The 24,634-nt window shown below is 43.9% G+C and overlaps 1 protein-coding gene across 3 annotated transcripts in view; it reads left to right on the top strand.

Annotated features, from left to right (window-relative positions):
* The window catches only part of si:ch73-22o12.1 (nectin-2), an 81,671-nt gene that overhangs the window by 18,268 nt on the left and 38,769 nt on the right, over window positions 1–24,634 (top strand). For all 3 annotated transcript variants that reach the window (XM_020093024.2, XM_020093023.2, XM_020093022.2), the window contains exons 2-6: window positions 13,329–13,438; window positions 14,266–14,515; window positions 15,364–15,657; window positions 15,799–15,916; window positions 16,949–17,097. In XM_020093024.2, the coding sequence (XP_019948583.2) occupies window positions 13,329–13,438; window positions 14,266–14,515; window positions 15,364–15,657; window positions 15,799–15,916; window positions 16,949–17,097 (921 nt within the window). The remainder of the gene's footprint in view (window positions 1–13,328; window positions 13,439–14,265; window positions 14,516–15,363; window positions 15,658–15,798; window positions 15,917–16,948; window positions 17,098–24,634) is intronic.

Genomic DNA, 24,634 nt, shown 5'->3' with positions numbered 1-24,634 from the left:
CGCAATTTTGCTGCAAGTTTCACCAAACACACACACACACAGACAGACACACACGCGTCTCAGGAAAAACAGACACACAAAGATGTACGCAGCGGCAGATTCTTCCCTGCCTTTTGGAGACACTGCAGGTGGCCTCAGAGACACAGTATCATACACAAGCAGACAGCCACATAAACACACGTGAGCTGTGGCGCTTGAAACCAAAGCATCCGGCACTTCAGTAGAACGAGTACAGCTGTTAATATTTCACTACTGCATACCAAGAACTATGTTTACTTTCACTTAGAGAGGCTCAGTCTGTCATTGAAATTCCCTTGAATAACCAGATGTTGCACTGCTCACTAAAGCAACACTGGACGTGGGAGGCTAGTTGAGGAGTGGATTTACTTAACTTAACCCCGAGTGATTACAGCTAAAGATGGGCGAATTATGAATGTAATTAAATTTGTACAAATCCCCCTTTGCTCCCCTTTTTGCATTAGGTCTCAATAGCAAAGCACAGTAGGGGATATTCATGCTGCGTTTAATATGACACAAATAGGAGCAATTCTTTGGTGCGTGACAGAGCACTGTCTAATTACACAGAGGCAGATATTGAAGGGCCCGTCTGTCCTTGAAGCTGGTCAGTGGAGCATGGCAGGGCTATCTCTTGTCTCTTCATACCCCATCTATCTATCCCTCCCTTCCCAATTCTCTATCTGTCACTCTGTCTTAAGGGGGTAGATGGTAAACAAAGACAGCTCCAACCCATTGTAATGACGACCTGACAGGGGATGGCTCCAGCATCTTGTGTGTGTGTCTGTGTGTGTGTTATAGTGCCCCTCCTTACGATCTCTGGGAAGTGGCTTCAATCTTCTGAGAGTCTGAGAGAGCAGCATTATGGCTGCTGAGCCATTACAGGCTAAAACCAGGATTCAGACCGCAATTGATGAGAAACTCGATCCACAGCAATTCGCTGTTCAGGCGGATAAAAGTTGTTTAGAACGGCAAACAGTTTATCAACAATATGAACATCTAGAGAAGCTGATGCTTGGTTATTTTTCAGGGTTTGCGTTCATCATCATCTACATGTATGGCTTTTAGTCCTGGTGTCCTGATATTTGTATATTGTTTATTTTTTTCCAGTTTTGTGTCTGTAAAGTGTTAGAAATGTCATTCAGTTACTGTGAGTCCTCTGGATATAGTTCTAATCTATTCTCATATGGATTCATTCATATTCTCTGGCTGGCAGGATAAACAGTAAACCATCCTGAGCAACTGACTCTGTTATTATTTATATTGCCCCTCTGCAAATTTCAAAAACTTCAATGCTTGTTGAAAATTGAATGGTCCGTACGTCCGGGAGTCGACGCACCCTAACAATTCGCCCATGGATTGTTTTTTATTTTAGATATTCTCATTTAGTTACCTCGTTGTTTTGTAGATGTATTCTGTTTATTTTTCCTGACTGACAGACAGCAGAGGATTCCTTTTGAATGGTATTGGACTGGTTGACATGTGAGGATGCTGAGATGTAATTTCTTTTTAATCAATACTGCATTGTTGTCTCGCCTTCAGGACACAGAACAAAACCGTGATTGTTCTTTGTTTCCGCTTATTGGAGCATTGTTGAAGTCCGTACAGTCACACCCAGCCATTTTCATTATTGATTAACCTGTTGATTATTTATTTCAATAGTGAAAACAGCCTCAAGCCAAAGGAACTTTTAAAAATTTTGTTTTCACAATAACATATATATTTTGGTTTATAATGTGTTTATATATAGACAAATAATTGTCAATGATTATTACAATACAACATTATACAGGGTGAGAGAATTAAATATATTGACATATTAGTCAAGTGTTTCAGACAATGAACCATATTATCTGAAACACTTGTTGACAACAAAGAGCATTTTCATAAGTGTCACATTAAACAATCTTTTATGGATATTTTTAGACCTTCTGGTTTTATCTGTAGGTTTCATGGCTTATCGCTGAAGGACAGAAAAAGCCTGTACTGCAGTGTTCACACCTTTTTATTGGAATAAGTTTATTGGAATATAGCCTCTTATAGCCACAGCTCTGTGGGGATGCTGGAGAATGTTGTTAATTGGAATGAAACACAGGGACTCCGATTCCTGTGTCACCAGCAAATTGTGAGAAAGATGGTTTACATGGTGTCTCTTAAGGCAGGAGCATTTCTTTTGCTGCTGTCATGGGGTGTTACCTGCTTTAAAAAAAAAAAAAAAAAAAAATTCCCTTCGTCTTTCATCTCCTCTGGCTATATGGTTTTTGTTTTATTTATTTTATTGTTCATAATGTCTTTCCGATTTTTTTATTATGTAGTTTAGTTTATGTGTTGATGCACAGTTGGCACAGTTGTCTTTTTAGAGATAATTAAAGTTTTGCGTTGTGCTGTATATCTCCAGTCGTCCTCAGAGACGTCTTTGTTTATTGCTTTACTTCGACTTTGGCGACGAAAGGCAGCCGCTCACATTTTGTATTTACTTTCATTTTACTTAACAGATTGACTTGAGGAGGAACCATCAGGTTATGTGACTCTCGTCCTGTTGGTCTGCCTCCTTGAGCAGTGCGTCCGACCGTCTTATTAGTTGTTCATTCAGCCATCTATCAATCAGGATCCAAACAATACACCATGTTCCCAAGGCAAGTTGTCATAGTGACTGTCCTTCACAGAATAATGAAAGTAGATCTTAACATTCTGTACAAAGGGACGAAATGGAGCAGAGGGGCAGCAGAAAACATCCCTGAGCAGTAATTTCTCATACGGACCTGTTGTTTATTACCTCCGCCAAAGAGGTTAAGAGACTCATCTGTTTGTTGCTTTGTATTTTTGATAGCGAAACATTACACACAAACTGCAGGACAGATTTCCATGAAACTTGATAGGAGGATGTGGTTTGCATCAGGGAAGATATTTTGGTAAAGTTTCAGATCAATTTTTTTTTCCTTTCTTTTATAGTTTTCAACATTTTCCTTGATTATCGCAGAATAATTCATGGGTCTTGATGAAAACAATAAGGAATGTTTAGGGGACTGATATTTATGCAGTTTGGTGCAGATCCTATTAAAACTGGGATCTAGTGAATTTAAATGTTGTTTCATAAGGAGCATGTTGGTCGAGGTGCTCTCTGATACTTCTTTTACACCAAAATTACTGGGTATAAGCAGCTAATAATGCCTTTCCAGCAGAAAGCCAGATGTTAGCAGGTGTTTGTGGGGTTTTAGTGGACAACAGGCTTAAATGCCATTCTCGTTACTGTTTTCCGTTGCACTGAATAGAAACTACAGTCCTCACTTCTGTTTTCCTTTCTGGCTCCATTTCATCCCCTCCCTCCTCCGTATCACCTTTCCTCCTCGGCCACATGATCGAAGGCATGTGTTGGAAGTGCAGAGTTTCATCTTACCTGCCTCCTATTGAGACTGGAAGACAATGCATTGTTCACCTCTGCCCTCTCAGCTCCCCGCAGATGCGCGGGAAGCAAACTCCAACGCAAACATTGCAGCTGTTCTAATACATAAAGCATTGTTACCAGCTGTTTTAATTGCTTCAGTTATCTATTGTCCTCCACCCCTATAATTTTTTTCCAGCCTACTTGCCTGGTGTTTGCTATTTGTTGCCATCTTCCCCCTCATCACAATGCTCATTTGTCTTTATGCAAAAATGCTGAATCTGTTGCATGTCCTAATTGTATTTTCAAGATGCATGTAGACTAATCGACTATCCATATCTCTGACATTTGAGCTGCAGTGCCTTGGTAGCATGAGTCATAATCCTGCTTTGTTATTAATACTATTGAAGGAATAGACACACCCAACTTTTTATTTTGCTTGTAGGTGTTGCGTTTTGGACCCTATCTCCTACTTCCCTCTCTAATCTTTCCCTGCAGAGCTCTCCTCCTTCCCATCAGTAATTCTATCCAGCTGGTTGTTTCTATGTGTTGTGACGGACACAGTCATCAGTTTATTATAATACTGGTGCACTCCTTGTTTGTTTGCCTGACCTTCTGTATTCCATATGTCTGGCATTGATTTGGTACCATGCTGTGTGATCCTCCTGACAGACTCACTGTGCTAATAACCGTCGCCCTCATATCAGAGCACTACATTTTAATCCCTTAATGTGGGCTTTAAATTGGATTGGTCTGTCACCCCCTCAACTATGAATGAGCGGCGTGGCGACAGCGTTGTTAACCAATGGGCTCATCAGCAATGAGTTGAGTGACACAGCAGGACGAGCAGCTCGGGGAAGCGGAGCCCTCCCCAAGGTGACGTAAAGGTGAACGTTGGCAAGTAAAGCTGTGCTGGAAATGCAGCTGTGTTTGGGTTGGGGTTGTCATGGAATTCCTCTCACTTTACCAGGCGGCTCGGTTTTTAATTCGGGGGAAGGATCACACCCAGCCTGAAATATCCCCTCTGACACCTCGGTAGACTCTCACATCCAAGTGTTGCTGGGGAGGCGAAAATAGAACGCATAATCACATTATGTTGACAACTGACACACTGAGAGACAAATGTATACACACCAAATGATGGATGAAGACATGGACGGACACACAGGAGGACTCTCCTGGACAATTACAGATGGTACCTGGTGCTTTTCTCCAGCTGTACACACTGATTTGGCTTCATCCTTTAAATCATGGCCATTTCTGAGATGAGATGCTGCCAGACTGTGGACACACACACACACACACACACACACACACACACACACACACACACACACACACACAGAAACAATCATTGTTTGAAGGATTTCTTTGGCCGTGCTTGCAGCTAGACCTGTTAAAGAGGTACAAGTCCTCAACATGCATAATGGGGAACGCTTCACATCAAGATAGTTCATAGACACTGACCCCTAACCTGTCTAAAAAATGTTTTCATCCACCCTCAGATTTACATTTTAAGCTTGTGCCCAGACTGTACTTCCGTCACCATGGTCACCACATGGGAGAATCTAATATTTCATGCAGGGCTAAAATAACATGCCCAGTACAATTACCATGAGGAGTGATGGCACACAGGGCTGGAATGAAGAAGTCAGACAAAAAAAGAACTAGCAGGAAAAAAAGTCAAGGAATAGCAGAATGAGCTCGGGGGATGAAAGGGATTTATTCCAAAATGAAAAGACGGGACAGGGCTATGTCACAGAGGGGGGAAATAAAGAGAAAGTGAGCGATGCCGAGAGAAGGCGAAGAGCAGTGGAGGTAGGATGATGTGCAGTGCCCGAGCCGGGAGCCGCAGGGGAGCTGGGTGTCTGTCAGCCATCCAACCAGTAAGTTATTCAGTCACTTATTCAGTGGGTTGGAGCGATAGCAGGAGCAAGGCGGTATAGAAGCAGCAGTTATTTGTTTTGGCTCAGGAGAGCTGTGTCCTCTCCGGCCACAGTAAACTGCCTCTTACAAGCGACATGTTACTGACCCTAACAGGCCCGGCACCAGATTAAAACATGCAGTACCATAAAATTGCACTTGTGCCTTATGGCCTCTGTCATTTCCTTGCTGTGTTTTATGCTTTACACACTTACTACTCCACACAGTTGCTGTATTTCCTCATGTCTCATTTCATGTCATTCTTTATTGCCGTGTTTTCTTTCACCATCTCACGCATTCCCCTCTTTCTTCCCCCTCTCCTGGGTCAGGTACAGTGTAGATATTGGTGTCTATCAATAATGAAGTGACGAGAGGAGTAGGAGGAGGAGAGCACACTTCTTTCGTTCTTACCCGGGAATGAATTATTCACCCGGTGGAGAAGAGCACCTCTCTACCCAGTGTGCGCGAGCTTGTGTGTTTCTATGACGGCCTGTCTAAATGTGGTTATGCTTTACCTAGCAGCTGTACACATGAGGAAGTGTTTTGTCTTATCATGACCACAAACACACAATTTTCACTACTTTGCAAGTCAGTTTTATCTCCCATGCATGGTTTTCCCTCAGCCTGGCAGATGCTAAATGATTAAGTGTGTTGTGTGTGTTGTCTGGTTGTAAGTTTCATCCTGTTGCGAGGTGCAATCCGCTGCAGTAAAACAAAAGTAACCAGAGTGCGTGTCGGAGGGATCACTTCCATTTTTCCAATTCGATTCAGACAAACATGATTTTTTCAGACCTGTCTGACCACTGAGCTTGTAAGAGTTGACATATCCTGTTTGCGGTATGTACATAAGTGAGAATGGAAGATGGAGAGTGAGTGATAGAGGTCCATGGAGAGATGTATGCATAGCTTTTGTGAAGATAATTTCAAGTCAGTGCTCCTGCAGTTAAATGACTCAGAGAGCCCATTGTGAATTTTTCTACTTTGCCAGTATCCTGCTACTCTGGAACTCATGCATAGTGTATGGACTTATTCTCATGGCAGCGCTGAGGTCATGACCCAGGTCTGGATGCAGGAGGCCGTGGCACATCTTGGAAAGTATGATGTGTTTGTATACTAAAGGTTTTCAAAAACATCCCTGCTGGATCTTTTTTCATTAAGGAGAGGAGCTTAATTGAATTGGCAAATGCTTATTTTTGCAAAATATATTTGCTGGAGTCCTAGGCATGTTTGTTATAAACAGGCAATGAAATAAGAATATGCATCAGTATACAGATGCATGTGTATACACGCACACACACATTTACAAAACACACACACCTCCCTGTGCAGATTTATCCTCCAGCTGTTCGTTTCTCCTCACCACTTTGAAGCCTGTTCATGTCTCCCTGTGTCCCTCCTTCCAAGCTCCTTTTTCTCCTCCGCTCCCCGTCTGTTACATTTCATGCGTTTCTGCCTCCTGCCTGTGTGTCTATCCCCCTTCTCTTTCCACACTTGTCTTCGGAGTCGGTTATCATATATTTCATCATGTCGCTGTGAACAAAGTGAAATGTAGCACCCCCTTCTTCTACCACCTTTTTTCTCCTCCGCTCCTATTGCATCACAGAAGGTGCTTTTTTTTTTACCTGCCATCTCCTGCACGCAACCTCTCTGTAACACCAACCACTGGTTTTCTTTGTTAGCGTTTCCCCGTAAATTAATCATCTCTGTGGATTCTTAGATGTAGATCTCATGCAGAAGCTTTGAAGTCTTTCAAGTGTGCAGACCTGGCTAGGTGCTTTTGACTCAGTTGCTCCAGCGAGTGAAGATCGCAGCATGAATGTATTATAATAGAATGTCATTGGAGAAGTCCATAATGCACAGTGGCTATTTCTAAATCTAGCATGTGCTATCGATTAGCCCATATAGAGAGTCCAGTGGAAAGGTCAGCGTGAAGACAACACATCTCAAGTCTTCATTTCCTAGTTTTATTCTTGGCTTGTCAAGCTGCCTCGCCTGTCAAAGCTAAGCTGCATTCCCACTCCGCTCCCTGCATACCAAACTATCCACATCTGAATGTGTGTATGCATACGCAGTGTATGCACGTTCATTGTGAGTGTGTGTGTGTGTGCGCGTGCATCTGTGTGAAGGTCAGAGGAACCAGTGCTGAAGCAGTGTCGGGTAACAACAGCAGCAGCAGGTTCAGGTTGGTGCTGTTCCAGACTCTGGCTGATAACAGCTCTTAGTACAGAGCAGCAGCAGTTGGACATGACATGCAGCCGCAGCAGTGTCACTGTTATCATTCAGATACGAAAATGTGAAAATGAAAGTAAAGGTTGACCTGAAAGCTTCTAAGCTTTGACCATTATCCAGGTAATCAACGTCCAAATCAGTATTCAAATGAGGCAGTTTTGTTTTTATTTTTAATTATTATTTTATATGCATTAAAACCCTAATAGCCCATGAAATATGACATTTTAAACAACTTCTTCCACCATGAATCAATATTAAGCATTATTAGTTATTCTCAGACAAGTGTATTTAATCTTAGTAAAAGTTTTGTGTGTGTCAGGTCTGGGAAAGTTACGTGACTACGTGAGAGGCTTACAAGTTACAGCTACGCTCATAAGATTTAGGGAAAGTCAAGCATCTGGAACAACTTCCAAATTTTTCAGATGACAAAGTAAACTTCTATGAGTTTGGCACATCACCTGAAAACTTTCAACAGTTAGGTTCATTTGCAGCAACTAAAATGCTGCAAACTCGCATGTTTCCCACACGCTGTGAATGGTGGCAGTGATGGAGCACCCAATCGTCATCACAGCACAGTTCAGGTCGTTGCGCCTCTGAATGGTGCAGTACGAGACGATCTGACCCTCAGGGATGGACTCACTGTGCACAGGCCTGTGAAAATTACAGTTGTATCAGTCTCAAAAAAACTGCAATATTACAGTATCTGCAGTGATAAAGGGAACAGTGTTAAAGATTTAGTGTGAAGGAAAAAGCTGTTGCTCTCCAGGAGGGATTGTCAGGTTAGCTATAAAAGTTTGCACGCTCACATTTTTTTGTTACATGGGCTCTGTGGACAATGGACAATGGATTTAAAACTATTATGATGGTGAAATTCTTACTTTCAGCTTCAATTGTAGAGTGTTAATAACCATATTATAGTAACAGTAGAGAAATTGTTGCTCCATCATTGTTATTACTTCACTGTTGAAAAATTGCAGCTTTGTAAAAAAAGATGAGTCACACACCTGAGGTGAGCAGCATCGAAGTAAATGCCCTCAGACACCCTATAAATCTGAAAGTCAGCACAATCTCACTTATTGTTTCATTTGAACTCAATTTAGTACAGAACATGTACACTGCCTCAATACCGCACACAAAACTACGACTCCAGTAATAGTTGTGGAATTGAATTGTCTCCCAGAAAAAAAATTGCATGATTCATTCAGAAACCACTTGCATTCAAGGCCAGTGCACAAACATGCTGTTATAATGATAATCATTGACAATCTGATGGATCATCATCTGATTCTGATACCAGGACTTTGCCTTGACCGAAACAGATTACAGATCCAATACTAGTGCATTTAAAAAACTTGTAACGTATTTTAACGTTGTATTGAAGTGATGATTGGTGTCGTAGTGTTGTAATTGGCCACACTGGTGACACCCCTCAAAACTGAAATTTTGCCGAACTGCTGATATCTTAGCTGTAGCTCCACAACCAGAAATCACTTCAGTCTGTAGGCAGTGCAGAAGATTGTAGTTTAATCTTGGTGAAACTAAAACACTTTAAAGACAAGGTGTTGGATCGATACATTTACACACTTGTGATGCCCAACACAGACATTCATGGTGTATTTCAGTCCAAGGCACTGCAACATGAGGATCTGTCCATATGAACAACTGTACATTTAGGAGGGATCATCCCTTTACAAATGGAATTTAAATTTGTTTCAGAAAAACTAATTTCAGTACTTTAAAAGTGTTACTCTCGTGTCCAAAACGCCAGCACGTCAAATCATCAAGTTTAAAATGTGGAGTGGGACTCATTGTAATTCCCCCACAAGGAAAAAAAGATGATGTTTAAGGAAGGCAGAGACAGATTCCATCAGGACGGAGGCATGATGCTCCATCCCTCTTGCCGTGCTGCCTGTATCAAAGCTATTATTCTTCAGGAGTGGAGAGGGTGGGCACAACAATAACAACAACAAGACGGTAATGGAAATGGTGAAATTTGCACAGACTTGGAAGAATAATGAAAGTGCAGAATGCTTATTGAGACAGCCACATATTTTCTCCCTATCTCATCAAACACACACACACACACACACACACACACATACACAATGGACTGCAGGGAAGCAATCTCCAGGAACATGGGGAATCGGGAGGCTTCATTCTAGCCCACCTGACAGTGCATCGCCTCTAGCCTGATGAAATGGCAGAGTCAGTGAGCTCTGAAGGCCATTAGATATTTTAGGTGATGGCCTGCACTCCGTGTCCCCCTGACGCACTTTTCTCGCACTATAGTTGGGATCAGGCAGAGGACATGAACGCCATTAGGCGTCAGAGTCAGCCAGGCAGGCAGCGAGGCAGGCAGACAGGCTGATAAGCGTATGTTCGTTTTATAAGCCACGGCTGGCTCAAATGGGCTGAAGAGGAAAATTAGGATTCTGAGTGTTTTTTTTTTTTTACTTGCCCCCCCCCCCCCTGCCTCATTCACGCAGTTTCACTGTGCGTTTTTGTCTCTCCCTCTATTCACAGCCATGGTGTTTCTCACAAGGTCAGGTGTGGAGACTACCCTGCCTCTCGCTGCTTGGCACCTTCCGCTCTTCCCCTCATCCACCTCTCCTCGCTCTGTTTCTCTCTACCTGTGCCACCCTCCCCCCCTCACACACCTCCATTTTTAGTTTCTCCCATCGCTTCTTTTTTTCCCCACCTACTTCCTCTCTCACTTTTAATTTCCCCTTTTCTCCTCTCTTTTGTCCCTCAGCTGTCTTCTGTTAACATTGTTTATAGCTCCCACCGTCTCGCTCACCGAGATCCTCCTCCTCCTCTCCTCTCCTTTTCTCTCACCACTTTCTCTTTTTCACTCCCTCTTTCATTCTCTATTCCTGGCACTGCGTTTTCTCTTCACACTCTTTCATCCCCACTTTTCCTTGCACTTCAACCCCCCCACCCCCACTCCTCCACACTCATCCTCCATCACTTTGGCATTCCCATGCTGTCTGCTGTCTCTCTCCTCCTTTCATCCTTCCTTCCTCCCCAGCACACTTCCTCTCCTTCATTCCTTCCTTCCTCATTCATTTTTCCTCTTCACAGACGAATGGTGGGAAATATGGAAATGTCAGTGTGACCAGGCAGGGGATCAGAGAGGGCTGTCGCAGTGCTATCAGCGTAGTGTGTGTGTGTACGTGCATGTGCGTGCACATCTTGTGGGTTTTAAAGACATGATGATAGGTGACATGACTGAGGATGGTGACATTTGACTACTTGAGGATATTAAAGAGGGCAGTTATGTGTGCATGCATTTGTTGTTTCGTTGTGTCTTTGGTTCGGTACCGTTTCCTGTGTGTGTCACCTGCAGGCAGCAGCACTACTGTAAAGTAGAGCAGCGGCGACACGAGGCTTCTGTTCTCACTCTCCTCCCCTCCAACCCTCTCTTTCTCTCCCTCTGTCTTTCTCCTTCCCTCTCTCCGCCGCGCCTCCTTTCTTCTCACTTTTACCCTTGAACTGTCTTCCATCTCTAATTCCCTCAGTTCCCGTCTCTCTCCAACTCCGTCTTTCTCTCTTCCATTTAATGTGAACAATGTTCTCTCAATATTTATACTGACAATTGCTATTTCAAATGCAACAATGCTGTTGTGTCAGTGTATGTGCACGCACATGCTGACTTTTCCGCCATTCTAATAACAGAGTCTCTGGGTCTGGGGACAGTGATAGAGGATGGGGGCATGCATGTCTTTGTGTGTCTTGTGTGTAATATTCATTTCCCTGGGGCTATATGGAGTCTCATAGGGCCAGCCTGTCTCTCATCTGAGCTCTGGCAGGATTTGACCTGTGTTGCTCTGCTCTTATTGCCTCAGAATGACAGCCAACCGGGCCTGGCTCGTCTCTGACCCCATATCGTGTGCGGACACAACAGCTGTACATGTGTGTGAATTTGCACACATATGCACACAAGTGAAATGGAGCAGAGTAAATTCAGTGCTGCTTTGTAACTTGACATGTCAGGCTGACTCTTTCCATAAACCTGATTCAAGAGAAGTAATCAAGGGTTTTAGTAATCCTTTATCTCCGCTATTTCTCCCCCTACTTAAATTCAGCTCCCATTCCCAAAGGTAATTTCTTCAGATGCTGAAGCTCCATCACAGTCCCCTTAAATTAACTACATCCAGATTTTTATTTGGATCTGCAGCATTAACACACTCATAAATATCAGTCCTGATTATTTTCTGAGGAATTAACGAATATGTTGCAAAACATCCTACAATATCTTGCAATGTTAAAGTGCAAAAAAATCCTGGATCCGCCCCCTGATCCATATCCACACCAAAATTGAATGGGATCTTCCCTGACCCACACCACATCCTCCTACCAAGTTTCATGGTGATTGGTCCAGCAGTTTTTGTGTTATCCTGATAACTAACAGACAGACAAACGAAACGAAAGCATAACCCCGAAATCCAGGAGCTTGACAATAAAGTCGTCATGAGTTAATGAATATGCGAGAGGTCGTGATTCTTTGCACAGATATGCTCATTTTATGAGTGTCCAAGAGAGAAAGTGAGTGAGCTGTTCCTGTTTCCAGCCCCACATGGCTCTCTGCTGCTCCCACAGGCAGCTCAGTGGTTATCCAGAGGTTCCTCTGCGGCTACAAGGGGGTTGTTTTGTGGTTGTAAATTGGGCTGGTCCTGGGAGAACTAGTGTTATTCTAGGAAAGGCTTGTTTTTCCTCCACTTGCCCACTCGTGTCTTTCGCTCATTCCTCCTCTTCCTCCGTATTGATATCTCAAAACTCCCAAGAGAACAGAAGGTTTGGTGTTTATTGCTCGTCAAAAGACAGCGCTGCCCTTTCCCCTTATCTCCTAGCCTATGGGTTTCGTGTGGGTGTGCGTGTGTGTCTGTGTGTGTTCCATCAGCCCTGCGGATCATATTAGTTTCAACACAAACAGCTTTGGCTCAGCACAAACTGGTGGAACTAGTTCCTCCAGTAATTGTTTGTCTTTAGGGGAAATAGTTTCATTGGTACTGGTGTAGGTGTGTAGCCTGCTTGTAAACATATTGTACACACACACACACACACACACACACACACACACACACACACACACACACACACACACACACACACACACACGTAGTCCCCGCTGCAGACATTTGAAGTTATACAGGTAATCCACTCTTACTTAAAACCGTGGCCATCTTGCTGCCATACACTAATGCACGCTTACTCATACAAGTAATTACATTTTCACACAGACTGGATTACACACACCTACACACACACACACACACACACACACACACACACACACACACAGATTGTCGTTCTAAATCTCCCTTGCTCTTTATGTTTCTCACACACACCCACTGACACAACACACCATGAGAAGCATATTTATTTTGACTCTTAGCGGTTACACAGGAATGTGTTGGCACAGCAAATGGCAGGCTATAGAAAAGCATAACCAATCCTGATGATTTATGACCTGTGTGCAAAAAAGAACTGGCTTCCCTCTGTCTTTTTTTACCCAGCACAAATCCCTTTCTTTTTTTCTATCAGCCTCTCCATCCACACACACGCACAGTCATGGAGAGATACCAGACTCCTGGCCTACTTGCCTGGGTTCACTAATGCTGTCCTCTGTTGTACCAGACACTTCCACACTGTCCTCATTTATCATCAGCGCGCTTTGTACCAGTGCAATTTCTCAGCTCTGCTTTCTCTTCTCTCTTCTCTCAGTTTGTAAATGAAAGAAACCAGAGACATTAATGACTCTGTCTTTCTTTCTCTCTAGGAGCGGCAGGTCAGCGAGTGAAGGTGGAGGCGGAGGTGTTGTCGTATCCTGGCCAGACGGTGAACCTACGCTGTGCCTTCACTGATGAAACAGGGATTCAGCTCACAATGGTGAGATTTACACAACCACGATGCAGTTTTTCACCTCGGATTTTATTGCTTCTTTATACCAGTGCACTGATTCCAAATCTAAACTGTGCTTGTGGAATGAAATTCCAATAAAAATGTCAGTTTCTCTGCTGATTTGACAGTAAATAATTTGCTGAAATTGCTCTGGATTCCAATTTGCTTTCACAACTGAAGTGAAAAGACATCAGCCGTAAAGCACACAATTTAATATCTGACAAAACAAACCTTTTCCTGTAAAGTATTTGTCCATTATGCATTGCTCTAATTCTGCAGGTGTGTGAAACCCCAATCAAAATAGAAATAAAATGATAATACACATCCATGTGCTTTGTTTATTTTGCACATTAAACCTTAATCTAACAAATCATAGCCCGCAGAAATAATCCTAAGGCTAGTAATAGGTTTTTATCACATTTAGGCTTAATGTTTTATTTCTCCAAACAAACAATATAAGCTTCATTTTGCTTCAGGGGATTAAATATGGTAATGGAAACACTTCTTAGTCGCATCTCAATGAAGTGGGAAGTGCACAACTCTACTCGAATCCACGCAGGGCAGCTGAGGGAGAGAGAGAGAGAGAGAGTTAGAGAGCATCTCTCCCTCTGAAACACTCACATCCATATTCATACCTGCTCCGCTTATTTGATTGTAATGCTGTTTACACTGCCCTGTGGAGTTCACTGCAAAATGCATGTCTCAAAACTCTTTCCATTTATCCATTTATCAATCCCTTGATAAACAAAGGACCGTTGTTTTTCTCTATCAATGTACACATTCCCCATAAGTCTGACCCTGCTCCTGCTCCACAGGTGACGTGGATCTACGAGCCAAAGGAGGGCGATAGGATCAACATCGCCGTGTTTCACCCCAAATTTGATCCCAGCTACCCCGATTCACCTATGAAGGGCAGGGTCAGCTTCTCGTCGCCCCAACCGAAGCTGGACAGCCCTTCCATCCAGATCAGCGATGTGAGGATGACGGATGAGGGGAGGTACATCTGTGAATATGCCACCTACCCAATTGGCAACGAGCAGGGCATCACCTATCTGGTCATGCTGGGTAGGTCACTTACTCTTCATCTTAATCTTCATGCTGTATGTATAAATGCAAAGTACCATATGCCTACCCCTCTCTCTCTATCAAACCCTCTCCCTCCCCCAAAGGTAGTTTGCAGGTTAAAAGCGTGTCCAGCTCGCCTTAATTGCTGTTTTAAGTGGTATTGTCAGATCAATTGTGTTCTTGTTAATGCAATGGAACCATTGGTCTAACCTTGGCCCGGCACCAGTGCCTCTGCTTCGCTCTCTTCTCCCTCCAACGCATCATGCCTCCCTGCCTCCCCCCAGGCTCTGTATTGATCTAGCTGCTTGTCATGCCTGCTGTCAGCTTCTGTCCTTCCTGCTCTCCTCTGAACCCACACGAGTATCGCACAGGGCAGTGGAGGAGGTACGAGGAGTGAGATGGAGCGGAGGGGATGGAGGCCTGACAGGAATCGTGTAGCGATGTCGAATTTGTGTATGGAGATACACTGGACCAGTCAGTTCTAGTTTATCAATGGGGATTGAGAGGGAGTAGATTAAAGAAATGGAGGTAAAAGTGAAAGAAGATTTAGGGTTTGGGTGTATTTGCTGTGGTGCTCATAATTGTTTGTCAGTTTAGGCTGGGGAGAGAGAAAAGATAGGGGTGGGGGGGAGCTGGATGACAGGATGTTTGGAGATTGAGGTTTTGGATTTGCTTTTGCTAGACTGGTGACTCAAATTGTTTATCAATAATGGTGCACATTATCTTTTCCCTCAGCTGTCTTATTTCCATTTGATCTATCTCTACATCCCTTAATCTTCTCTCTGCCACTCTGTGTCCCCTTCTGGCACTCCATCCACCCTCCGACCTCGCATCAATCCGTCCATCAGCTAAGCCTCAGAATTCGGCCTCCATCGTAACAGTGGAAGCGGGCACTAAGCCGGTGGTGGTGGCGCGCTGCGAGTCCGTAGATGGTCGTCCCCCTGCCCAGATCTCTTGGGTGACCACGGCCAATGGCAACGGGACGATAGTGTCAAAGCCGGGCGCCGACAACACGGTGACGGTGACCAGCGAGTACCTCATGGTTCCCACAGCAAAGGACAACGGGAAGGACATCAGTTGTGTGGTGGCGCACAGGACACAGGTTAAAGCAGAGAGCTTCCTGTTGAAGCTCGCAGTTCAATGTAAGACACCACACACACAATCCAGCGCTCATTAATTCCTTCGCTGTGTGCAGTCCAACATTATTTCAAACCATGGAGTGACTAATTGAACTTTTTGCTATTTTTTCCCTCCCTCCTGCCATTCATCTCTCCATCCCTCAGACGCCCCTCAGGTGAAGATCGTGGGTTATGACAATAATTGGTACTTGGGTCGTACAAATGTGGTGCTAACCTGCCAAGCTACTGGAAACCCCGTTCCGATCTCTGTCCTGTGGAAGACGTGAGTATCAGCACTTCCTGGAATCTATATTGTCTCCTCTAGCTCTGTCTCGTTTTACCACATTCTCTGGCTTTCTCTTCCTCTTTTCTTTTTCTCCCATTCTTCCCCTCCTTTCATTCTCAGGTCCAAAGTGCTCACAGAGTTGTAATCAGCGCTTTTATTATTGCCACTTCTACCCTGTGCTCTGATTATGGAGATAACCGTATAATTTCTCATAATGGACTGTGTGACTTTAGATTTAACCCTCGCATAATGAGCAATACAATACAAGTCTCTCTCTCCCCCTTTTCAGTATCATCAGCTATTAATATAAACGGAAAAATAATATCATAATAATAATAACTCATCTAAATAAGGTTACAAAGTGCGTCAAACGAATGAATGAAAATGAAAGGTATTCAATTTTGAGCGCCACATCATAACATGAAGGTAGAGAATTTTTTTTAAATTCCTTCAAACAGGAATAGTTGTGTAACCTTCATATCTAAGCTCTGTCAGATTGATTGAAAATAATAATCTTCAGTTGTACATTGGCGTCGTACCAGCTACTGTCTTGTATGGCAGTACTATGAAAGCCATGTGGCTCGCTCAGTCGATCAGACATCATAAGCTCTATGCTTTTCAAACTATCCCATTTAAAAAAAAAAAAAAAAAAAAAAAAAAACATAGTTGCAATATAAGTAAGATAAAAAGGAATTAAAACAACACAGTAGCACCAGAGTTACAAATCACAAAATGCTTTCCACACACACAAGTTCCAGTTTTTTCTAGAAGCGAGTTTGGCCTGGGTCCAGCAGTTTTGATTTTCCTCCTGTCCCCATCGTGTTTTCCTCCACTGAGTGATAATGGATTGGCTTTTAGGGCACAGGAAACTGAATTTGATGACAGAGCACACTACATCACATTTCTGTAAACGTCCAGTCCGTCTAAATGCTCTCATTCTGCTGGAAGCCGAACTGACCACAACCCAATTCTCAGTTTATTTTCTCCTTTTTCTTCTTCCTCATGGCACATATACTCCTGTGGCTGCAGAATGTCAGGAGAGCTGCCAGACACAGTGCAGATCACTGGCAACGAGCTGAAGGTGCTCAAGGTGGACGAGGCTGTCAACACCACTTTTGTCTGCGAGGTCAGGAACCGCATTGGGACCAGCAGAGATCAGGTCACAGCCATTGTCAGAGGTGAGTTGAGGGGGCACAAAAAAGCACAACACGAAAAAAGTTAGGATGGAGGTTACATAACATTTAAAAATAAACTTTCAATGCTACATATTGAAAGTAGCAATCACAGAAATGATTAGTAACTGGACTTCTCTCATATGGTGAGCAGTAGAGATGTTCTGATACCAATTCCAGCATCGGCCTCAGTTACTGCCAAAAACGCTGGGTTGGGCACCAGCGAGTATGTATCTATTTACAGATCCAATACCACGTCTTTAAAGAATATTGGTATTACTGCAATTTTCTTTTCCAGGTTATTATTTCTTCTGCTGTGTTGTACTAGAATGTGAAGAAGTGGTTTCTGGTAATGTAGCGCTATAGCAAGACCTAGCTACAACATCAGGAATTTGGAAATATTTCACAGTGGAAAGTCCCACGAGTAAATCATTGACGCTTAACATGTGCAAGACTTCAGTTTTGAGTGGTGGCAATACTGAAAAGATCTTCTATTTTTAAAATAAATTCTGTCTATATATAGTAACCTGAGCCAGGCCATACAAAGTTGACGACAATCATCACTTCCGTACAGGGTTAGAAGCCTACAGCTGTTAAATTGCGTTATTTATATAAGTTGTTATTTATATTAAATGCACTGGTATCAGATCGGTACTCGGTATCGGCTGAAACGCGTAGTCCACGTAACAGAGTTTGTATGGAGAAGGGAAAAATGGTAGCAGAACATCTCTATTGACTTGTGGTGAAAACGCATTACAACCAAGCCAAAGTCCAACTCACACAAGTTGCAAATGTCCCGATGAATTGTAAATTGTATAGATTATGCTCAGTAAATGTGTCTGTAAAGCTGTGGAACGTTTCAGAAGTGAAATGAAAAACACACTTGCGGCTCACTTGGATGCTGTTCATCATCTAAACTGTCCCCTGGGTTGTATATGAAAACTCATATATCCTCTGTGCTGATGAACTGGAACCAAGTGCACTTCACACCATCACACATGCTACACATTTCCTGGTTAGCTCTGCTCTCATGTCTTTCCCCAGGGGTGCACCTTGTTCCACCTCACATGTCACATGATCTCTCTCAAACACACACACACACACACACACACACACACACACACACACACACACACACACACACACACACACACACACACACACACTGTCTCTTGGGTGTTGGGACTGTTTAGTTTAGGGCTAGAGGGTCCAGCTGCTCTGTCCACATGGTATGTGTGTGTATCTGTCAATGAGAGTAAGTGTGTACTTGTGTGCACTTCTGCAATTTTGTATTTCCCCCTCCAACTTTTCATCTGACTTTCTCTGAGTCATATTAAGAATGCATGTCATTTTGTTTCCCTGTGTGTCTTCACATACACTCACTAACATTGTATCTCAAAGTTTTTATAGCTTGGCTGTACCCAAGGTCTGTCTATCCTCAGTTTGTACATCAGATGGCTTTTTACAAAGCCAAGTTTTTAGTCGTAGTTCACATTGTGAGAGAAGATCCTTCTCGCTCATTTTTGCTTTTCTCCTTTGTTTTTAAAATGAGTGAGAGAGCAGTTCGCTCCCCCCTCAAGTCATGAACAAAAAAAGCGACTGAGCAGCTTCTCAGCAGTATCCTTGGCCATCACGAATGACAGCAGAGACTAAAGCAAAGCAAGTCAATGTCAATGTCTTGAAGATAAGGCTGCAATCAGTAAGTGATGTGGTTTACTCACGATGCTGACTTAAAAATTAAGTGGATGTAAGTGCTGCCTTGGGTTTAAACTGTGTGTGTGTGTGTGTGTGTGTGTGTGTGTGTGTGTGTGTGTGTGGTAATTGAACCTATTATCCATCAAACTTAGCAGGTATGTGCAGGTATTTTAAATGTGGGTAAACCCACTAAATAAAGGCGATAGACTCATTTTCAGTTTTTTCCCAGTGTGTCATGTTCGATATCAAAAACCAACAGAGTCGCTCTCTCATCTCGTTGTCTTGACAACTTTGAGGGTTCATCCGAATGTTGCATTTCTATTGCTGCCTATCGAGCCTATTAAAACGTGTTTAACAGGAGTGGATGCCGATTTAATCCATTCCCATTGCAGACAAATGCCAGATGTTAGCAGGTGTTAGTGGGTTTTTTGAAAAGGGTCTTTGGAGTGAAACTATCCAGAATTGGAGATGCAAATAGACTCTGTCCCACATTAGTTGAAGCAGTCCTTGTCAACAGGACTCACTCCTGCATTTCATACAAAATACATTCCCCTTCCACTTTCCTGCCACATTATTTCAGAAAAGTTGTTTTCTGCTGACATTGGGGCAAACCCTGCCCATCATGGGGAAAAGTACATATCTCTGGTGGCTAGATTTTAAGAGCCACTCAGCTCCTCCTTGCCCTGATTTTCATCCTTTTTTTTTCTTGTCCTCTTGCTCAGTCCCTCCTTTTTTCCCTGTTTTTTTCCTCCACATCCCCATCTCTTTTCGAGTCCCTTGGCTCCACAGCGTGCGTCACCACTCCTCTGGGGCCACTGTGTACTGCTGCATGGTAGCGTGGCTGGCTTCTTTAGCACAAAGGATGCCACCATCCCCTGCTGCGCATTACAAGCAACAAGCAGGGAAGATCCAGGGTGCAGAGGGAAGGGGATGGAGGCTGCTGCTTTTAGACAAAAAGCCAGCAAACGTGCACCAGGATAAGTTGGTGCCAGCATGTCCTAGCACTCAAGAGAAGGGAGGGAGCAAAGCCGTGAGTGAGGGATCGAGGGAGAGCGGATGCTGACGGCATTTAAAAACTCCCATGGGTATCTTGTGCCGTTGCATCCTATCTCCTCTACTACTGGCCTCCACTATCTCTCAGCATAGCGTGTGTCCGTCTGTCTCCAAGCCTCTCAGAGCGGATCAGTCACCCATTGCTGCTTCAGCTCCTGGCTGCTTCTCTGCTCACTCCACCACCCCTTCCTCTCTCACCCTCTCTTTACATTTCCACTCCTTTCCTATTCTTCGTCCCACTTCCTCCTTTTTTTCCCCTCCCTCATCTTCTTCTGGTCGTTCTTCCTGTGTTCAACTTCCCACAGTTTCCTTGTTCTTGTCATCTCCCTCCTCCATCTGGTCTTGTTCTCTTGCAGCCGACAACCTCTTCCCTCCTTCCCACTCCTCTCTTACTCACCAGCAGAGGAGGAGGATAAGATGTGAGCTAAATTTGCAGGCAGTTAAGAGGTGAGCAAGGCAACCGGCGAGTGTTTCACAGACGGGTGTTAGTAGAAGATGTAGAGTTTGTAAAGAGAGAGAGTGAGTCAGAAAAGGTTTAACAGAATCGAAAGAGAGCGTAATAGTCGAAACGGAGCGAGAGAAAGATGTGGAATGACTTCAGATGGAAGCTAATGCGAATGCGTGTAGACAAACAGGGCTAAGAAGGGCCGACAGGCGTGAAATGGCCAGCACCTGCTACATAGCAGGTCCCCCACTCCCCTCTACCCCACAGCTGCATGACACACAGACACACACAGACACACACACACACACACACACACACACACACACACACACACACACACACACAGACACACACACACACACACACACACACACACACACACAAACAAACAAATCTACGCACTAGTGTAGTGCGTGCGTGCGTGTGTGTGTGTTTGCCAGTGTCCTCTGCCCTCAGTTTTGTCCCATGCACCTGGAGGCAGAGAGAGGGAGATGGATGTCCTCTCCTCTCCTTGCCTCTCCTCCTCTCATCTTCGATCCAGCTGCTTAGTCACACACACGTATCCTAACCTGCTCCCCCCTTCTCTTTCCTTCGATTTATCTCTCCCTCACTATCTCTTTTCGCTGCAGTTTGCTCTTTCCGTTGCATCTCTCATCCTCTTAGCATATGCTCTCTCCTCATCCTCCTTATCTCTCCCAGGTTGTCTTTCAGCCCCCGCAAGTCTGCCGCTGATCTCCCTGCTCAGAGTAGAGACTCCTGCCCCCAGCATTCTCCCTCTCTCCCCTCTCATGCCCATGCTATCTCACTCTCTCTCTCTAAGCTTAACTCTTAAATACCAGTGGCTCTTCCTTAATCACAGTTTAGTAGTCTGCATCCCTCCGTCCATCCCTCCATTCCAGGCTCCTGTTGGTAGGGTTCTTGTGTGGCCAACCCAGATTCCCTCCATCTTCTGTCTTGTTTTCCTTACAAGGGTATCTCTGCTGAACCTCGAAAACATTAAACACCCCCAATTGAATCCCCCACATGGTCTGAAGGGCTGTTCAGCTCAACGGAAAATAGATTTTCTCTCAATTCGGTGCATTCTCTCCCATTTTAAGACTCATCCAAGGAGGCAGTTACAGGGCAAGGGGCTCTGGCCCTTTCCTGCACTGGGTTTTGGGCGTATGTGCGTGTGTGTGTATGTGTGTGTGTGTGTGTGTATGTATGTGTGTGTGCGCGTCTACATCTGTCAGTCAGTGTGTGTCTCCGGCCATGCGAAAACAGCCAGAGAACAGGTCTGATGGAGCCAAGTCTCCCTCCAGCCTGCAACTGGGCCCCCTGCCCACCCCTCATTAGCACACAAACACACACACACACACACACACACAGCTCTGTTCAATAACTTAACATGCTGACACAGAATACAACTAAGCTACGCTCTAGGTGCAGCCTAACCCAGCGTCAGACGGCTGATGACCGTAGTGATGCTTAAGTGTGTGTGTGTGGGTGTGTGTATGTGCGACATGCATGTGTTTTTTGGGAGGCTGCAGTACATGTTACTTCTGCCCCATCTCCCCCATTACTTGCGGTCATTTGGAGCTTACGGTTATGGAGGACGTGACTTCATAAGGAACATGCTTTTTCTTCTATGGCTTCCACAGTATGGTCTGTGTGTTTGGGTAGGGAGGGGTGTGTGTTTGTGTTTGTTTGTGTGTGTAGTTATACATGTTTGTTTTTCTTTTCCCCCAGTTATCCACACAGCATGAATATTGCAACCTTTTCTGCTGGCTCATCCACCAGCATGTGTTTATGAGATGTCCTTTTTTCACCCACTAAAATAAATTCCACTGGTGCTTTGTTAAGGATGTGTCTGGGTTTGTAGTGGGCCCCGTGCTGGGAGCCAGGGGTGCCTCCTTTACATCTCGCTCTTGAATCTTTAAGTGTTGTCTCCAGAAGGGTAGAATAAAACATGAATTATCATTCACAAACGGATTTACCAGCACCGACTCTGAGACACTTAAGAGCAAACTGGAACGAGGCATTAAAAATAATTGGGTGGAATTTAGGGAGAATTTGCATTTAAATTTTGGCGTAATTCCCTTTGATGCGATGACAGTGGCGGAGCAGCATCCGTCTCTGAAGTTTGCAGAGAGATTGTTGCCACATTGCATGTGCCAGAGCTCTGTGCTGCCTGAGGTGATAATGCATTTCTTGTGTTCCTGTTACAAGTGGACACTGAGGGCTAGCTCTCACTCTCATGTGTGTGAACAGTGGTGATTAGCACTGCTTGAGGGAGAGAGACAGTGTGCTCGGGGAGGCTGGCAGGAGAAATTGAAAGAAAGAGGGAAATGTACCCACATCAAATTATTAATTTTTTCCCCAGGCATATGTTGAAAGTGAAGCAGAGAGTAGGAGGAGAGCAGGGAGAAGTAACATATGACAGAAATACAAATGGCAAGGAAATGGATTTGGAGGAGACAGAGTGTGTGCAGCAGACAGCTGGTGAAGTGGCGGCAGAGATGGAGAAAGGGGTAGTGGATGAGAAGAGAGGCAGAAATAAAGAGAAGAGCGGAGCACAGGTGTAGACAGCAGTAGACTACCATTTTCTCTCTTGACAAGAATCAGTGTTACAAGAGTAATTCTGTCAGCTCTCTGTGCACTTAACAAGAGGGGCTGGCTTCTCCTGGATTTCAAATGGGAATGACAATAAAACCGGGCTGATTCGCCACTTTTAAATTTAGGCAGGGATTTCCACAGCAGCGCCGACTGGTTAATCCTCCGCAGCAGCCCCTGAAAGTGCAGAGAGTGGAAAGGAAAGCTGGATGTTCAGCTTAGCTGAGGGTCCTTGATCACTTTCAACCATGGACTAAAATTAAAAACTTATTTGCTCACCACTGCAGCTTCTTTAATTACGTTGTGTAGTTGAAACCTGAAGTGAGGACGAACACTCAGGAATAACATATGATTAAAAAAAACTTTGAATATGTTTTTCCAAAAATCTTTCTTAGTCAGGGATTTACTTTTATTTATTGCTTCTGGGGCATCCAGATATCCCCAAATTATATATGAAAAGAATAAACAGTTCTATGATATAAAAGCAAAAATATATGTATTCACACAGACCCAAACTTAAATGGGTTGAACCCTGTAAAAGTGGGAATAATATTCATTCTTGCATCAATTTCCCCTCTGCTAAAAGTAATCTGTGATAAAGACACATTATTACAGAAACAGTTGATAGAATAAAGTCTAAGCCCTTCTAAAGTGCTCCCTCCCTCCTATTTAATAAACCTAATCTACCCTGAATTATTTCCTTGGTGTACATATTTATTCAAAGTGCGTCACATCACAGTGAATTCAAACAGCCTGGGTGGAGTCGACCCTCAACTCCGGCAGTGTTGGAGCCGTGCTCCCTGGCCGCTGTGTTATAGATGATGACCACATGGGTAAAACGGTCACAGGTTCCGTCTGTTGGGAGTTCTCCGAGTCCCAGAAAGCACTTAGAGCCCTGAACTCATGCCCCTGAAAAACCTTTTCAAAGCAGCAACGCTGCATTTTTCTAGTGGCTTCACTCAGGAGCTGTGTATTAACTGGGCTGACTGAAAGCTGCCATGTACTGACAGCCGGCCCTAAGTGTTTTCTGCTCTCATTTCGATCAGATATATAAGTTAGCTGATTTTTGGACTGTAGTTATAATGTTATTATTATAATGCCAAGTTCTATCTTGCTGTAAACTAAACTTGTTCATTTGAGATGTTTTGTCTTTCAACTAATTCCAGAAATATCAGCACCGTTCATCCTATTGGCTTCACACTTGGCATGTGTATTTTTAAGGACACAAGGAAATGCAGTGTCAACTTTGGTGCGATTTGGACTTGAATCCATATTATAATATTAATAAACTTTGAATAACAGAGGACCAGTGCTCTGTAGTAACAGCAACTGGGACTCATCAACATCAATCACAACAACAGTGCGATCAGGACGACAGCAACAACAGCTGATTCTCCAGTTCGGTGTTCTGCAGTCGAGCTTCACCGACCTCTGAATAAACAGGTGAACAGCTCTTTGTGCAGCAGGGGAGCAGCTTCAGGGTTTTGTGGAGTGATCCCTGCAGCAGGTCTTTACTCGCTGCGGCTCAAATACTGCAGGTCACTTTTACAGTTTCAGAAACAAAACTGCAACCAGCATCACCACGGGCCAAACAAACAGCCCATTCCAAACACTACACTGCACTCGTTTTTACAAATAGAATGAAATGTTTTAGTAGGAAAACATAACTGTATTCTCTATAGGAAAAAATCAAAGAAATCTTTAATTTTTGTCCTGAAACTTAGGCCTATTATTGCCACGATGAATTCAAAAGTTTCA

The sequence above is a fragment of the Paralichthys olivaceus genome, chromosome 13 (assembly GCF_024713975.1).
Source record: "Paralichthys olivaceus isolate ysfri-2021 chromosome 13, ASM2471397v2, whole genome shotgun sequence".
Taxonomy (NCBI): Eukaryota; Metazoa; Chordata; class Actinopteri; order Pleuronectiformes; family Paralichthyidae; genus Paralichthys; species Paralichthys olivaceus.
This window is presented reverse-complemented; position numbering and strand designations above follow the sequence as displayed.